At 48.8% G+C, this 18,711-nt stretch overlaps 1 protein-coding gene across 17 annotated transcripts in view; it reads left to right on the forward strand.

Moving 5' to 3' along the window:
• The window catches only part of ADCK1 (aarF domain containing kinase 1), a 147,284-nt gene that overhangs the window by 72,806 nt on the left and 55,767 nt on the right, over positions 1-18,711 (forward strand). For all 17 annotated transcript variants that reach the window (XR_013386580.1, XR_013386581.1, XM_077910186.1 and 14 more), the window contains one exon: positions 8,909-9,112. Coding sequence is in view for 15 of the 17 variants with exons in the window: in XM_077910186.1 (XP_077766312.1) it covers positions 8,909-9,112 (204 nt within the window). In the remaining 2 variants the exon portion in view is untranslated. The remainder of the gene's footprint in view (positions 1-8,908; positions 9,113-18,711) is intronic.

The raw sequence follows: 18,711 nt of genomic DNA on the forward strand, positions 1-18,711 counted from the left end.
TAGGTATTTTTGTATTCTTATATGTACTCTTCAGCTTTGTTCTGGGATAGTGCTATAACAAGTGGCTCAAGAATTACAAGATTTTCCAGTCTGGCTGGTGGAAGTAGGTTCTATGTGAGCACCGGGTACTGTTAACTCTAGTCTTTTTTGATTGTTCTTTTTCTGGACTCAGGTGGTTTCCTCATGTGCATGTGCCGAATATGTGAGGTGGACCCTCCACACATCTTCACTGCTCCTCCTCTATATTGCTCTCTCCTCTCCAGTACTCTGTCCTGTGAAGAAGCCTTGTTGCTTGGCCTTCCTGGACTCCCAGTTCCATCTCCCCAACTCAGGGAGTTCTCTGGGCACTTCCTGGCTTCCCTTTCCTGATGCTGAGCCTGGAAAGTCTTGATGCAGTAAACTGGGACAGTTATAGGGTTCACCTTGTCTGCCTCCCATTGCTCAGGAATCACTGTCCTAACTGCCTGGTATACAGTTCCGTAACAATCATTGTTTTATAAATCTGAAAAAAAATCAGCTGGACTTTTATGTTTATAGAGATTGTTGAAGGAGGGATGATTAAAAAAATTTCTTCCCCATTATTGACATAATACATATGAGTATTAAGAAATTTGGAAAATACAGAAAAAGCTTTGAAGAAAAAAATACCTTTGTGATCTCATAGTCTAGAGATACCACTGTTTAGGTTTCATTACATTTCCTGTGAGTCTTTATTTTTTGACTAGAATTAATCAAAAACCCTTGTTTTGGGGTCTGTCTCTTACATCCTCTTTTGTTGTCTCTCTCTTTTCCCCCTCATATCATGTGGGGTCTGCATGTGTGTCTGTCGCTTTCCTCTGTGTGTCACAAACACCCCTAAACTCCATTGGAGATTATTGCTCAGTTCTGATGGGGAACCTGTTGATTCAGGCTGACTTTGGTAACTTTCTGCTGAGTTTGGAGACCAAAGCCCATGTTCCTGGGTATTTAGACATGAGTTAGGAATTGCCCTCTCTGGGCCTTTCTTTGCTCCATCCCTCCCAATCAATTATTAATCAGCACTGGGTTGATCTTATTAGCTATTCACTGTCCCCTTCTCAAACCCCAAACCAAGCTAGCTAATAACAATGCTTTTAATTAATATGAGGCAGATTAAAACTCATTACAGCAAGGTTATTGGTAATGAGATAATCATAAGGCAAGTTATTGAGCTGGGAGTGGAAATGAAGTTGGAGGAGGGGCAGGGAGGCCATGCCAGCTGTTCCTACTGTATTTTGGCAGGGACAGAAGGAGGGATGTCAGGCCTCTGCAGTGAGGACATGCTGCAGCCACACACCCACTCAGCCAGTACAACCTAGTGCTTGGTAAAGGCAACACTTGGGTCAGTGAGCAGCTGAGTGGTTGGTATTAGGGTAGTAGAAGAAGTTGACAGGCCTTTGGGGGCAGAGAACCTAAAGTCAGTGTATTTAGTAGAATAATGCTCTATCACTATTTGCATTTCTTATGCATGGTTGCTATGCCATTTAGATGACGGAGCATGAAATTAGCTATGGTTTCTATTAGATTGCAGTCCAGACTTGTTGGTCTGAAGAAAGTATAGGGAGTGGATGGGTCTGGGAGTGTTTCTTTCTCTCTCTCTCTTTTTTTTTTTTAATTTTATTTTTCTAAGAACATTGGTTCCCCCCTGGCCTTGCCATCTTTTTTTTTTTTTTTTTTTTTTTAAAGATTTTATTTATTTATTCATGATAGTCACACAGAGAGAGACAGAGAGGCAGAGACACAGGCAGAGGGAGAAGCAGGCTCCATGCACCGGGAGCCCGACGTGGGATTCGATCCCGGGTCTCCAGGATCGCGCCCTGGGCCAAAGGCAGGCGCCAAACCGCTGAGCCACCCAGGGATCCCCTGCCATCTTTTTTTATTCATATATTGAGCACTGACTGTATGCTAAGCCCTGTGCTGAACTCTTTTTTTTATGCATTGCTTCATGTGGCCATCCCAGTGATAGTTACCATTGTTCTCCTTTTACTAATGAGGAAACTGAGGCCCAGAGTTAGGGTTATATGACAAGTAAGTAGCAAAGTAGGATTTGAACCCAAGTCTTTTTGGTTCCAAAGCCAGTGCTGTTAATCCTTATGTTTTACAACTCCTTGTATTCAAGATTGAGCATGGCTTTTGTTGGCCTTTTAAACTGTATACACTTGATTCAGCTTCCATGGCCACCCTCGTGCCAGGCTGGTCCTCTCTTCAGCACATGTCATACTTTGGAGCTACTGGGCAGCTACCTCTATTGCCTGCCATTGGTGATTCCAATGTCATGGGTATGTGTCCACCCCTTGGTCTGGTTTGTAAGCTCCTTGCCCTTGGAGACCATCCTGACAATGCTTGCATCCCCATGGTGCTCATACATGGAAAAATTCAGTTCATGCCTGCCCTCTGGCACATGGTTGAACACACCAGCATCTCACCCTTTGCTAATTCTGGGAGCTTGGAAATGTCACTGAACCTCTCTGAGATTATTTTGTCATCCTTTTTTTCTTTCTTTTTTTTTTTTAAAGATTTTATTTTATTTTTTATTTATTTTTATTTTTATTTTTTTAAACAAGGTTTACCATTTCTGGTCCTTATTCTTTTTTTTTAATTTTTATTTACTTATGATAGTCACAGAGAGAGAGAGAGAGAGGCAGAGACATAGGCAGAGGGAGAAGCAGGCTTCATGCACCAGGAGCCCGACGTGGGATTTGATCCCGGGTCTCCAGGATCGCGCCCTGGGCCAAAGGCAGGCGCTAAACCGCTGCGCCACCCAGGGTTCCCTAAAGATTTTATTTATTTATTCATGAGATCCACTGAGAGAGAGAGAGAGGCAGAGACACAGGCAGAGGGAGAAGCAGGCTCCATGCAGGGAGCCAGATGTGGGAATGCATCCCAGGACTCCAGGATTAAGCCCTGGGCCAAAGGCAGGTGCTAAACCGCTGAGCCACCCAGGGATCCCTATTTTGTCATCCTTAAAGACACATATTGAGATCCATTTTACAGAGATATTGGGCAGATTTAAAAACAGTAATAACCACCTTTATTTCAGCTTTTAATGTAGGCCAGGAGTAGTACTTAGAACAGGGCACTAATGAAATGGTTATTTATTATAGTTGTTACTGATTGATAAGCCTGAGCTGTCCAGTATGGGAGCCACTAGCTACATGTGATGATTTAAATTATTTAAAATTAAGTAAAATGAAGAATTCAGTTCTTCCTTCACACTAGCCCCATTTTAAGTGCCCCGTATCTAGTGGTAGCTGGTGGGCGCTGTGTTATTGGACACTGCAGATGCAGAATATTTCCATCACTGCAGCAGGTTCTTTTGGACAAACCTAGAATCAACTAGTTTTTGTTGACTGGCATGTCCTTCCTGGGGTCTCTAGGCTTGTGCAGGTGCACACCCAACGAATTATAATATGCACGACTAGATACAGGAGAGTGCCGATCTGGAGATTCTAGAAGCTTTTACCTTTTCATTGAAGCACAGTCCTTGTTGGGGTTAGAAAGTTTCCTGGGTGGGAGAGAACTGTGGGTTCCCCATGAATAGTCCCTGCTGTCAGCAGACACAGCCCCTTAAGGAATCAGATTAGGGAAGTGAATGCTAAAAGGAGGGTTGTTACTAAGCAGCAGTTTCTTGAAAGTTTGAATGGGACCTGCCTTCTGAATCCAAAGGACAGGGAAGCCCTAGAAGCTAGAGCTGAAAAGGGACCGCGGAGATCAGAAACCCTACTCTGTTCTTCTGCGTTTGTGTTTTTTGGCCTTAAAAGAACATTAAAAGGTTTTGATGAATGACAGTATCCCTCACCACTTGTGTGTATGTGTGTGTGTTTATTTAGAAGCTAGTTGAAGGTGACTTTGGGGCCTCTTTAGTTGAAATGTGGGTGCCATTTGCAGTAGATGCTGACTCAGCTTCATGGGTGACGGTTTTGTGAGTGTATAACTCATAGTTGTCATCAATCTACATTTATGGCTCCTGCTCAGCTTTCCCTGAGGTACACAGAGCGTACAGGGGACACACATGGTCTCTGCCCCTATGGCTGATGTGCCAAATGATTGGTAAGTTGGAAGTCAACCAGCTTTCCTGGGCTTGTGTGACCAGAAAGGGCTCCCTGTATTGTCCACACAGTGTCTTGAAGGTGACCATCACTTTGTGCCAAGAGATACCCTACCAAGGCTCCAGCTGCAGGTGATGGGCAGTAGGCTGGTGCTTTCCTTTTTTTTTTTTTTAATCTTTCAACTGACATCATCGAGGCTGGTGCTTTCTGAGGGCTGCCAGTGGCAGAGACAAATGAAGGTGTGAATCCAGTCTAAAGAAAACAGTGGAATAGGTCTTCAGCACGCAGATACATATTGCTGTATTGTCCTCTTGATCTGAAATGGTTTTTTGTTTGTTTTTTTATTTTTATTTTTATTTTATTTTATTTTTTTTTAAGACACATTGAGAGGTAGAGACACAGGCAGAGGGAGAAGCAGGCTCCCTGTGGGGAGCCTAATGTGGGACTCGATCCCAGAACTCTAGGATCACACCCTGAGTCAAAGGCAGATGCTCAACCACTGAACTTGACATCCCTGAAATGCCCTTCTTTTTACCCTAATTTATTCAGATTTGATTTCAGGGACCAATCCTATGTATCCATAAGGGACCAATCATACCAGTATCTGACTGGGGAAAACTTTTTTTTTTATTAAATTTCTGAGATCTTTATTTCACATTGATTACTATGTAAGTAAACTGCAGAGCATACACTGTATTAAAAAGTTTAGGGCAGCCCAGGTGGCTCAGTGGTTTAATGCTGCCTTCAGCCCAGGGCATGATCCTGGAGACCTGGGATCGAGTGCCACGTCAGGCTCCCTGCATGGAGCCTGCTTCTTCCTCTGTGTCTCTGCCTGCCTCTCTCTCTCTCTCTCTCTCTCTCTGTGTGTGTGTCTCTCATGAATAAATAAATAAAATCCTTTAAAAAAATAAGTTTAGAATGGAATCCATCCTTTTATTTATTTTCTATTTATTAAAAATTCCAGTTAGTTAACATGCAGCATAATAGTAGAGTTAGTTAGGTGTACAATGCAGTGATTCAGTACTTCCGTACAACACCCGGTGTTCATCACAGCAGGTGCCTTCCTTAAGCCCCATCACCTGTTTCCCCCATCCCTCCACCCTCCTCCCCTCTGGTGACCATCAGTGCCCTATAGGTATGGGTCTGTTTCTTGGTTTGCCTCTCTCTCTCTCTGTCTCTCTTTTTCCCTTTGCTCATTTCTTTTGTTTCTTAAATTCCACATATGAGTGAGATTATATGATATTTGTCTTTCTCTGACTGGCTTATTTTACTTAGCGTAATACTCTCTAGCTCCATTGGTATTGTTGCATATGGCAAGATTTCATTCTCTTTTATGGCTGAGTAATATTCACACATACATATGTATACACACACACACATATATATCTCACATTTTCTTTATTAATTCATCAGTTAGTGGACACTTGGGCTGTTTCCATAATTTGGCTAGTGGCTAGTGTAGATACTGCTGCTATAACCATCGGGGTGCATGTATCCTTTTTTTTTTTAAATTTATTTCTTATTGGTGTTCAATTTACCAACATACAGAATAGCCCCCAGTGCCCGTCACCCATTCACCCCCACCCCCCGCCCTCCTCCCCTTCCACCACCCCTAGTTCGTTTCCCAAAGTTAGGAGTCTTTATGTTCTGTCTCCCTTTCTGATATCCTTTTGAATTGGTATTTTTGTATTCTTTGGGTGAATACCTACTATTGCCATTGCTGGATCAGAGAGTAGTTCTATTTTTAACTTTTTGAGGAACCTCCATGCTGTTTTCCAGAGTGGCTGCACTGGTTTGCATTCCCACCAACAGTGCAAGAGGGTTCAAGTGGGGAAGACTTAACAGAAAAGATTATTAACTGGTAAAAAGTAGTAAGCACACAAAGCAGCTGCTCTCTCTCGGGCTGAGGGGTCGTGAACAAGGACAGAACTCAGCTGAGGGCCTCCCACCTGCAAGGATGAGGTGGAGGTCTGCCCAGTGCTGAGGAGACCCAATGGAAGGCACGGTCGAGGGGAGAGTGGACTGGGTGGCAGTAAAATTTGTAGGAGGGTGTGGACTGGAGCTAAGCTATAGGAGCAGCCTGCTGCCTGGTCAGCACACTTGCTGGAGGGTGTGGGCCTCAGTGAGTCCATCACAGGGGCCTGCCGAGTAATGGGGAAATTTACTGGGGATGGGCTGTTCTGGGGGGCCACCCCTAAACCACTGGCCTTCTGGCTGCTGAGATAAATGCCACACTGACACCTCGAAGGGAGCCTCCTTTCCCTCCGGTAGCCTCAGTGTCCCTCCAGAGACACCTGTAGACAAAGCTTAATAAGAAGCCACCTGACAATGGAGAAACGACAGGGTGCAGCCCTAGGATCACAGTGTGGGGCGGAGAAGGGCGGATTTGGAGCCTGGAGGCCATAGTTCTGAGCAGCATACACCCACTTGCATCCTGTGAGTGAGTCTTTCCTCTAATTCCAGCTCTCTTGGGTCTTGCAGCTGAGCTCCTGTGGTTCTCAGTGTGATCCTGTTGTTGCAAGTCCCTCGGTGTGTGCAAGCGGCTCAGTGGCGTCTTCCCGTGTGGTGGAGGGCATGCAGCCGGCCTGCTGCAGGGCCCAGTGAATACACAGTGGCTCAGGTCTTTACTGGGCAGGGTGAGGAAAGTGGGGTGTGTCCTCATCTCACCTCCCAGCCCTCTGATTCCATGTGGCTTTGACTCCAGAGAAGCTTTGATGTGGGGGGTTGAGTGTGTCTCCTTGGGGGAAAGGGCAGCTGAGTGGCAGGGCAGCCAGCTGTGAGTGTCCAGCTGGATGTGGGCTCCAGTCATACTGTACCTTAGGGAATAGTGGGTTGTAGACGCCTGTCCACTCCGTCTTATTCTGCCAATGACTATGATCTCTCCTCTTCTGGGCTGGAATTTGGAGAATGATTATTTGAGCTACAAAAAGTCATTTGTTCACACCAGCCTGGACCTTTGCTCTGTGAGAAAATGCCTGGTTCCATGTTTGACCATGTTTGCCTTCTTTCACACTTCCTCAGAACCAGGGCTTGGGCATAGCCTTAGCCGGCCATGGCACTGATTTTCTGACACCTGCCACTGGTCAGCTGAGTCCCCAGTTCCAAATTCTTAAAGTGAATTCACCACCTTTTCCCACAATCTTTCATCCCATCTAAGAGCATCTTTCTCTCTTCATTCTTAGGATTAATTTCCTTCTCCCTACACCCTTCCATCAGGGAAAAAAGACTCTCTGTGGCCCAGCTGGGACCAGATATCCACATCAAGGCTGGAGGACTCTGCCCAGCGGGATGGAGTCATGTGTATTTAGGGCTTCCCATGAGGGCACTGGGGTGGGGGCAGTGAGGTGTCCAGCAGAGCCAGTAGTGGATGCCCAAAAGGACTTCAGGACAACTCCCAGTGTCCTGCCTCTGGAGTCTGGGGCATCTACTCTGCTGTGGTGGGACAGGGCAGATGGGATCCTGGCTGCTGGGACAAGGGTGTTGAGGGCTGTAGTGTTATCTTCTTAATTTCTAAAGTAGCAGTTTTCTGGGCAGCCTGGGTGGTCAGCAGTTTAGTGCCGCCTTCAGCCCAGGGCCTGATCCTGGAGACCGGGGATCAAGTCCCACATCGGGCTCCCTGCATGGAGCCTGCTTCTCCCTCTGCCTGTGTCTCTGCCTCTCTCTCTCTTTCTGTGTCTCTCATGAATAAATAAAATAAATACATTTTTTTTTTTTAAAGTAGCAGTTTTCTGTATGGTCCACTTGGCAACTAATTGTATAGGATCTTTGACTGTTTCTTCCATCCTTGTTGCCAAAAGTTATTAAACTCCTCAGGTGGTTCATTGCCTCCAGTATGTGGTTAATTATGTTGGCATCTTCCATAACACCCAAGAGAGTGTAAATCTATCATGGATGTTTATCCCTGTTGGTTGATTTCATGGGTACAAGAGGTTCCCACAGGGCACTGGGCTCCCTTACCTTCTGTGTGTGCACATGGCTCTATCCTGCCTTAGAAGCTGTAGCTTCAGGAAGGCAGGACCCTTGCAGGTCCAAGGGTCCTCAGCTGAGCTGGAGTGATAACTGGGGGATACACAGCCTGGGGGGCAGGGGGTATTACCTCCCAGCTCTGGAAGGACAGTGGGCATCAGGCTGTAAGTTAAGGCTGCCCTGTCGTAGGTAACCTGCCCAGCTGCCTACTCTATGCACCTGATGTTTCCCAGTAAAACTTTTCTTCCAGTTAAGAGGAGTCTCCTGCTCTAAAGTTTGCTGAGTTAAAAGCGCTCTAGGTTTGGAGCATTTTCTAGACCTTCCTTTGACCTTTATTAGCTATTTATTCATAAGCGCCACATCTGAGTTTCTAATTTTTAAAGACACCAGTACCTGACTCCCTGAACTGCTATAAGGATTAAAAGAAATAATGCATATGAGCATGTTTTAGAAACCGTAGATCTCTAAGCAGATAGTGTTATTAATATGTCTGAGGCTTGGGTGACACATACATTAACTCAGTGCCCTCAAATGAATCATTAGTAGATTAGAATTGTTAAAAGCCTTGAATGAAGGCTCTGGTTCCTGGGCCAGATGAATCTCGATGGAAAGAGGATCAGAAGCATCGGAGCATCAGCCATATGAGGGGGCTGGCCTCAGGATGAGGCTGGAATTGACTGCTCTAGGTACCAAGACCGAAGGAGAGCATGGAGGCAGTCGGTGAATGAAGCTGTGTGTGTGTGTGTGTGTGTGTGTGTACTCTGAGGAGCGAATCAGGGTTTTCAGGCAGAGGGGGCAAGCAAAGGGGGTGATTTCCAGTGGGCAGTGGGCAGTGGGCACTCATCCCTCTCTGGCCCTGGCCTGTCTCCCTGCAGGTGCACCTCCGTTCTGCCAGGCGTCTTTGTGAGCTCTGCTGTGCCAACCGGGGCACTTTCATCAAGGTGGGCCAGCACCTGGGGGCTCTGGACTACCTGCTGCCCGAGGAGTACACCAGCACGCTGAAGGTGCTGCACAGCCAGGCCCCGCAGAGCAGCATTCAAGAGGTCCGCCAGGTCATCCGTGAGGACCTGGGCAAAGAGGTAGCCGCCGGGGCTGGGCCGGGCTGGGCTGGGTCCTGGGATGCTGTGCTTCTCAAAGGCACCAGCAGAGCTCTGGCTGGGGCTCTGGCACTGGAGCGGAAAGGGGACTTCATGGCAACTTTCAGTAGGGAAATCGTAGGGGTTAGAAGGAACTTCTGTGGCCCTGAGTACAAAAGATTAGTTGAGGGGGATCCCTGGGTGGCTCAGCGGTTTAGTGCCTGCCTTTGGCCCAAGGTGTGATCCTGGAGACCCGGGATTGAGTCCCGTGTCTGGCTCCCGGCATGGAGCCTGCTTCTCCCTCTGCCTGTGTCTCTGCCTCTCTCTCTCTGTGTCTATCATGAATAAAAAAAAAAAAAAAAAAAAAAAAGAAAAAAAGATTGAACCATATGAAGTTGTTGATATGTGGTTGTTTGGGTTCTGCAATGTAATGTGATTCATAGGGATCAACCTAATAATATCTGTTAATTATTGAGAGTCTACTGTGTGAGAACAGCTGTACTGTGTTCCGTGCATTATCTCACCTCATCCTCTCTGCAAAAATAGGAGGTAGGTACTGTTATTTATCACATTTTGCAGATGAGGGAATAAAAGCTATGTGGAGGAGATTAAATGAAGGGCAAACCCAATTTAGGGTTCGAGTCAGGAGCAAGGCCACAGGCCAGGAGGAGCAGGCTGAGGACAGAGGGACCCAAGGCAGAGGGGACAGGATTGGCATGGCACAGGCCCCTGCGTGGCTTTGCTTCTTGCCAAACTGTTGGCCTCCTGCTTCCTATAGCACGAGATTCACCCCCAAATTAAAACTAAATAAATCACGGTAATAACAGTGTGAAGTGCATCATTGCTGGCATGTGGCAGCTCAGTGGGGGCGGATAAAAGGAAAGGAAGGCAGCAGATTAACCCTTGGAGGCCGACTTGTCTGTGGAGGGCTGGAGGGGGTGGCAAGGGCAGGTCAGTGGCCCCCTCTAAGCCAGGGTGCAGTGAGATGAAAAGTTTGGGATATCAGCTTCATGGTGGGCCCACTCAGCTGGCAAAGGCTCTTTGGGGTTAATAGATTTCATCTGCATCTTCAGGGCCTCTTCTTAGGTCCCCCTGGCCATGTGATCCTGAGTGTGGGGGCTGTGGCTCCTGCCCCACAGGTCTCGAGCCCTCTGAGAGAGGGAGGCTGATGTCAAGGTCACTGTTCTGAGGGGGCGTCCTTCACAGCTGGGAAGCTCAGCAACCTCTGCTTCCTTACCCCGGCCCCCGCAGGCACACAACTGAAGTCTCTCTTCTCCCCCTTCCTCCTCCTTCCTCCTGGGAGATGGCATTTGTTCCCTGGTGACACACTTTCTCAGTCTGTGGGTGGAGGGAGGGGCGAGGGGCTGTGTGGGAAGCAGGGTAGGTGGATGTGGGGGTGTGAGGGCGGGGAAAGTCACTCACTTTGCACTTCCCTCCTCCTCCCGCCTCTCCTGTGTGTGACACTTCGTGGGGAGCAGCTCTCCCTGCCAGGGAGATGTTTGAGTGGATCCCACTGACTGTGGGCTCTGTGCCTGCCCTGGGACACTCAGTGGAAAGCTCTGTTTTGTCCCTGATTTCAGGTTTCCATCCCTGGTTTTCCGACACTGTCATGTGTCACCGTCTGCTGTCTAGGTTCAAGTTCTTGGATGGGCTCTGAAGACACTTGGAGCTCAAAGACCTCATTGCTGCCCCTAAATCTCAGACTGAAGAGCAGAGAGGAAGGCCAGAGAGAGCTTGAGGCTGGTGTGTTCTGGCTGCCCTCGTTGATTGCATCTGTGCCTCTTGCAGATCCTTCCCATCAGCAGAAGCCTGACAGGGGTCACTGGTGTCCTCACACCAGTCCCTGCCCCAGGCAGAAGGGGCTGGCCCTGAGGGATGTCCCCAGCAGGATGGGGAGATGAGAGTGAGCTTGCATCTCTTGTAAACCCTATGATTTACATGTGGTTCTGAATCCCTGCACAGCAGCCTGTGCCATCAGTGTGGAGGGGAGAGTGAGTAAAGGGGCACTGTCCTGACACAGGGATGTGTGTGGCTAGGGGTTGGGGAGGGGCCACAAAGCTAAGACAGGGGTGTGAGCCACAGCACGAGGCCTCAGATATTCTGATTATCAGGCCAGTGCTTTGTTTCCCATGCAGCAGAGCTTCTGTTTGGCAGAAATCTTTTGGAAATCTGCTTTCTGTGTCTGTATGTGTGTCTTGGAAGTTTCTCAGCTAGTGTTACCAGAAAGAAACTTGCCCTTTTCCCTTTAATTTTATAAGTTAGAAGGACAGGTTCTGGGAAGCAGTTAGAAGCCCGAACTCTAGAAAGGTGGGGTCATTTCTGGTGACTCCAAAATGACCTGGGTCTGGAGTGGGTTGGGAATTGTCTCCACCTGGTCGCTTAACTGCCCTTGGGACTGGAGGTCTAGGTGCAGTGCCGGCCTTAGCCAGCAGATGGCGCCGGAGCTTGAGCGTCAGGGAAGGACGCTGAAGCCTTGGCCCTTTCCAACATAGGGGAGCCCTGACAGGTGGCTGAGACTCGAGTTCTTTCTTCTCCTGGGCATGGCCCATGCTGTGGAAGGAGCCCAGGCTGACACCTTTGCACCCTGAATGGGGCAGACACGGGCCTAAGCCATGAGGCTCTTGACCACCTTGGTTCCCAGGGTTCTTGGCCTCCTGCTGGAGGATCTGCTGGAGGGTTCTGACCACCAACCCGCCCTTACACATTCCTCTTCTGGAGGAATCCTCAGAGGCACAAGCAGCCCGTAGTTCTGTGTTTTGATACCATTTCCTTCATTTTCCATTCTTTATCTCTCTCTTTGTGTCCAAGCAGCTGGTATTTAGTGAGGAGGGGACAGTACTGGAAGCTTTGGGTGCAGCCAAGGATGGGTAAGATCTCATTCCAGCCCTTGTAGTCTGGGGTCATTGGGAGGTACACGTCACTGTTGTAGCTGGCCATGTAAGAGCCCACAGGGTTTATAGGAAGAGAGAGAGAGCGTTCAATTACATTGGGTGGATGGAGGCTTTCTGAAGCAGGTGGCATCTGACCCAGGCTCTCAAGGGGGGGTGGGATTGGAAAAGTGGAAGTTGGAGGGGGGGACATCTGAGTGATGAGGTGGGCTAAGCACAGGTACAGGCACTGGGAAGTGTGAAGTACAGAGGTTGCATGGTGAATAGTCTTGTTGAATATGGGGTTCAGGTTGGTAAATAGTGGAGTTGAGGTTGCAAAGTTGGTGCTAACATCATATTTTGAAGGGCCTCGAATGTTCTTTTTATAATGTGAGCCTGAGGGAGAGGAGAACTTGGAGAGGGACCCAAGCAAAGGAGGATGGAGTGGAGCCAGATTTTCTTAGCAAAGTGGGGGATGAGGTCATTTTTTCCAGGTGGGGGAAAGGGAAGGGGTGGGAGGTTTGAGATGGGTGGAGAAGTTGAGGAGAGGAGTTATGGTGGGACTTAGGAAGAGATGATGGAACTGTCAGCTGTACTGGTACAGTTACCTGTGGTCATAGACATACATCCCTCCTCTCACCCCCTCCCTAACACACACACACACACACACACACACACACCTGATCTCAGTACAGTATATTTCAATAAATGATCCAGTTTTGTTTGTTGTTTTGGGATATACTTGTGTCAGATTAAGTTCTTTCTAACCGTAAAATTCTATGAAAAACTGAAGGAAATGAGATCAGCTGCCAGAGTGATGCACAGAAATACCTTTGTTAGGGGCACCGCTTGTACTGGTGTTGGAGAATTGGTGTTTGGCTGCTGTACTCTGAAACAGGTTGGTGGTTTTTTTTGTTTTTGTTTTTTTTTAAACTGCAGTATTAATTTCTGACTCTTTTTAAAAAAGACTTATTTCAGAGAGAGTGTGTGCATGCACGTGAGTGGGGGGAAGGGCAGAGGGAGAGAATCTTAGAGCAGACTCCCCACTGAGTGCAGAGCCTGACATGGGGCTTGATCTCAAGACTCATGAGATTATGGCCCATGAGATCATGATCTGAGCCAAAACCAAGAGTCAGATGCTTTACTGACTGAGCTGCCCACACGCCCCAAAAGTCTACTGATTTAAATGTAAATCTCATTCAAAAACATCCTCACAGAGATAATAGAATAAAGTTTGACCAAATGTCTGGGCACCATGGCTCAGCCAAGTTGACACATTAGATCATCCATCATGGTTCCCACATGGCCCTCGTCAGGACTACACATTTGTACCTTTGGTCCTGATCGTCAGGCTTTCTATTGAGACTTGGAGGTGGGCAGGAGCTAAACTGCTTGCTGATTTATTGGCTGTGTGATCTTGGGCATGTGACTTATCTCCTCTGAGTCTCATTTTCCTCGTCTGTAAAATGGGGATAATAACAGTATGCGCCACATAGGGTTACTGTGGGGATTAAATGAATTAATGGACTTGGAGCATATAGTAGAGAACAAGTGACCAGCAAATGGTAGCTCATTTCCGTGTTATGCTGGATGCTTTGTAAGCGTGAGGAACCGAGATTCTGAGAGACTTATAAATGGCAGACATGGGACTTTACACCAGGCTTTCTGATAGCTGGTATGGTTCTCTGTCCCGGATACTGTTTTGCTAGCAAGAAACAGAAAAAATTCTCCTTTCTCTTTCTAGATGATTACCTAGGGTTCCATCTGTTGGTCAGCCCCTTCCCTTCACTGCCTTGGCAGTCCATCCCCTGGGCTTCTTGAGCATGGGTCCAGAAGTTGGTGGTTGTGCTATGTTCCAGACCCAGCCTTCTACTGTGCAGGATGGCAGCTGGACTCTGCCTCCCTTGTCCTGTGGGCGTACGTGGGGACGAACATACCCTGGATTGGACTGGAGCGAGGGACATGGTTAGGGAGAGGGGCTGGAGGAGCCGATTCTAACCTGGGGGACCCATGACTGGCAGACTTCCCCTCCCTGGTGACACAGGCCTCCATCTCATATTCCTTGCTGCCTTCTTTCCAGGGCTGATCCAGTTTCTCCCTGCCCTTCTCTTATTTACTCACAAATATTTATTGAGCATACCTGTGTGCCAGATGCTGTGCCAGCCCCTGGGCATCCCCGCCTCCTGGAGTTCTTGCCTGTGTTCTTGCACACTGGCAGGGGCGTGGCGGAGGCCCACTCAGCCTTACCATCCCTGGCTGCTCCGCTGCCTGCAGCTGAGGACCACCAGCTATCTTTAGATTGGCTTCTTTTGTCCTGAGCACAACCTTTGTTCTGGCGTCTGGTTTCTTTGTCTCCCCAGACTGTCCCCAAGACGGCTGCCATGTGAGCATTCTGGGAGTGGAACAGAAGGAGCTGGTGGCCACAAAGATGTGGGTGGGGGGGGACTGGGGGGCAAGGGAGAGAGATTCACCTCCTCCAGGCTTCCCAGCAGCTCTCAATAAAAAATACATTTATATTAAAAACATAATGAAGAATAAAAAAACATTTTCTCCCCAATAATACTGAACATCAAAAGGAGATTTTTATCAATTATGGGAGAAAGATTTTGGCCATAAAATGGTAATTTAACAAGTAGGAGATGGATGGCGGGATGCATTAACGTCAGCCAGGACGAATGGTGGGCCATTAGTCACTAGGGGAGAGAGTCTTCTTCCCCAGGCCCCCGGGCTCCTGCCTTCACCCTGAGCCACTGCCCTGCTTCAGTCCCGAGAGGCCTCCTCCTTGCGGGGTCTGCTTCATCTCCAGGGCACCTTTAGTCCATTGCTCTGCAGCTTCTGCATGGCCCTTATGTAGCCTGGGTCACGTCCCTCTCACGCCTGTGGAATAGAGCCCCCCAGAGACCAGGGCAGGAATTGCTTCCCACTTTTCTTTCCAGCCTCATCCGCTGTTCCAGTCTTCATGGAACTACACCCTGACCACATGGGAGGTTCACTCCATGCACCCCAGGCCTGTCCTCTCACTTTCCCATCTTCACTCAGCAGGCCCCTCTCCTCCTGTGAGCTCCGGGCTGACACCACCACCACATGCACACACACGTTCTGTTTGCTCAGTGTCAGGCACTGTCTCAGAAGTTCCACACAATTCAGCTTCTTGCTAAGATCCTCTGAGATGGGTCCTACTATTATTTATTTTACAGATGGGAAACTGAGGTACAGTTTCCCATGAAGTCATACCCTGGGCTTCCTCACACACCCCCAGTTGGGATTGGTGGCTCCTTTGTGTTTCCCCTGGATGCTTTCTGCCCCTGTCACAGATCTTATGCAGTTCTTTGTTGCATTAAAGAACCATCTTGAATCTCCCATGGGGCCTACTGTGGGCTCTGCACATAGGAGGTGTTGGTAAGTGTGGCTGAGTTGAATTGCAGAACTACTTTGAGTACCCCTGTCCCCTTGAAGCCTTCACTGACCTCCTCAGCCACATTGGACTGTGAATCCGGATCAGTTGGTTGACCTCTTACATCTGGTCATTTCCATGCCAGGTTTATGTTCTTGGGGTGGGCGGTCTTCTCCCACTCTTCTTGGGGTTCTCTTAGATCACTGCTCAGTGCCTGGCACACCAAAGTTGCTCACTCATGGGTTGTTACCTGCATTGAGACACTCTGTCTGATACAGGATGTCATGACATGGCATTATGGGTCCTGGAGTCCTCAGGGTGGCCAGCTCTGCTCCTGCCTCTGTCTCACTTCCATGGTCCCCTGGGGCCATGTGGTGGGCTCTGTGAGGGGGTGTCTGGGGCTTTCTAAACTACAGGCTAAGTTCAGGGTCTGTCTTCCGGAAGGAACAGAAGGTCAGTTCTTTTTTTTTTTAATATTTTATTATTTATTCATGAGATACAGAGAGGCAGAGACATAGGCAGAGGGAGAAGCAGGCTCGCTGTCGGGAGCCAGATGTGAGACTCAATCCCAGGATCCTAGGATCATGACTTGAGCCAAAGGGAGATGCTCAACCGCTGAGCCACCCAGTCGTCCCCAGAAGGGTCATTTCTGAGGCAGAATGGCTTAGTGGTTAACAAAATAGGCTTTGGCATCAGAGAACCTTGCAAGAATCCCAAATGCTGCCAGATTTTAGCTGTATCATTCATTCTTTCTGAGCCTTAGTCCCCTTTTCCATAAGTAGGGATGACAACAGAAACTTTGCCCTAATAGAGCCGTGATGAGGATCGAAAGCTATAGCCCACCTGGGGTGCAGGGCCTGGCACACAGTGAATCCTGGCAGCAGTTGGCTCTGGTCATCATGTGCAGAGCTCTTGTGAGGACAAAATGAAGCAGAGACACTGGGATCCTTGATTCTATCCAGCTCCCCACCTGTGCCTGGACCTTTCTGGAGGTCGACAAACACTGGCTTTTCTTATTTGGCCTTTGTCATTCAGTGGCAAGTGCCTTAGACAAAAGTTACCCAAGAGAATCACTAACTCCTGGGTTGTGATGGTTTAGAAATCACCTGGTCCAAGCCCTGTGTTTCACAGGTGAGGAGACTGAAGCTCAGAGTGGGAAGTCACTGGTCCAGAGTGGCACAACTGGGTGGTGGTGTAAGCAGGACCTGAACCCAGTTCTCCCAACTCCCAATCCAGTGCTCATCTTCCCAGTTGAGGGCTGGGAGCTTGCTGGAGTGAGAAGGCCAGCACTTGGAGACACGCCTGGTCTTGCTGTCAAACCCAGAGGTGCTCCACTGGCTTTCGCTCTCCTTGGAACTTGGTGGTCTCCTGGGGACTTTGAGGAAGCCCTGTTTTCAGAGATTCATGCCTCATGGTGAGAAGATTCTGGGTGTTCTTTCTATCCTCTGGTCAGCCCTCCCACTAGCCAGTGGTTTGGGATGATTATACCCATGTGTTCACCCTTCACCTTCAACCTGTAGACCAGGCTTGTGGTATATCCCCCCTCTTTGGGGTCTAGTTCAAAAGTGGTACCCAAGCCCATACCCTCTACTTAGCAAATGCATTGGTCCTGCTTGCTGGAGAAAGTTCCTCAGCTTATGGTGGCCCCCATTCACAGACTCTGGAAGGTAGGGGCCCACCACTGACTGCTTCATTCCATCACAAAATACAGACTCCTTGAGCAGCTGATAGGTACTCACCTCTGTATGGACGCTGTGGGGGATCTAGAATCTGTCAAAGCCCCATTCCTCCCTCCTGAAGCTGGGCAGACAGAACAATTCACAGAGGAAGTAATTAGAGAACAATTAAGCTCTGCTGTGGGGCTGATGCAGGAGGAGTTCTGGGGAAAGTTGGGAGGAGGGGACCCTCGGAGGTTGAGTAAGATTGAAGGAGTGAAAGTAGGCCGTTCGAGGCTGGTGGTCTGGTAGCAAGGGTGGCACACAGCTCCACGGTGCCCGGGAGCAGAGCAGCAGGGCTGGGGCAGCCGAGCCCCCGGGGTGTGCTATATCAGATCACAGGGCTGCTGTCACAAAGCATTGCAGACTGGCGGCTTAAACACCAGAAATCTGTTGTCTCCATTCAGGGGGGCAGGAGTTTGAGACCCAGGTGTTGGCTGGCTCGGTTCCTCGGAGGCTGTGAGATTCCTCCAAGCCTCTCCTCCAGCTTCTGGTGGTGTGCTGGCTTGTAGAAGTGACCCCTGGTCTCTACCTTCGCACTCACCTGGCGTCCTTCCTATGTGCCTGTCTTTCTCTGTCCAAATTGCCCCCTCTTGTAAGGATGCAGTCATAGTAGACTAGCACCCTGCCAGTGTGGCCTCATCTTAACTTATTGCCTCTGCAGTGACACTATTTCCAAGTAAGGTCACATTCTGAAGGTTGGGTACTGGAGGTTAGGACTCCAATATATGAATATTCCCGGGCCATAATTTAGGCTGGAACAGGTGAGGGCATTAGCACCTTTATAGTCGTGAGGGTTGGAACCCTAGCCTGAATGAGCCTAGGCAAGAGGGCAGACTTATTGTGTCCTGTCACTATGCTTTGGGAAGGGACAGGGTTGAATGGGGCTTTTGGGGTGCTCTTCCAGGACTCTTGTGTCTCATGTTCTTCCTATAGCTTCATCCACAGCTGGTTTCCTCTGTGACCCACTGCCTTTGGCATCTCTCACTCTTCCCTCTTCCCAGGTTTACCCCCAACAGACCCTCCCCCCAGACTCCACTTTCCTTTTATGAAATTCTGGATCAGGACTCTGCCCAACTAAGCCCAAGTCAGATTAATAGTGTCCCCCACGCCCCTCCACCCTGTTCCTATCTACCTAGAACCTGAGCATGTGCAATGAGGTGTTTGCAGCTGTAATTTGGTAACTTGAGGAGTTTATAGTAGATTGGGATGGGCCCTACCTCCAGTGACTGGTAGCCTGCAAGGAGGCCATGTGGTGGCTGCCGTGGAGACTTGAGTGATGCAGCTGCAAACCAAGGAACTGCCAAGACTGCTGGCGGCCACTGGAAATGAGGAAGAGCAAGGAAAGCTTCTCCCTGGGGGCCCTCAGAGGGCATGCAGGCCTGCCAACACCGTGATTTCAGACTTCCCATCCCCAGAATGGGGAGGCAATACATTTCTGTTATTTTAAGCACCCATTAGTGATTTGTTATGGTCACCCTGGGAAACAAATACAGATGACCAGTCCCTGACCAATCACAGCGGTCGCAGGAGGTGGGGTCCATCAGGAGATGTCATCCCTCTCCATTTAAACCCCAAGGTGACAGGTGAGGTGGGGTGGGATGCAGCAAAGCAGAACGTGGTATA

This window comes from Canis aureus, chromosome 9, assembly GCF_053574225.1.
Source record: "Canis aureus isolate CA01 chromosome 9, VMU_Caureus_v.1.0, whole genome shotgun sequence".
NCBI lineage: Eukaryota > Metazoa > Chordata > Mammalia > Carnivora > Canidae > Canis > Canis aureus.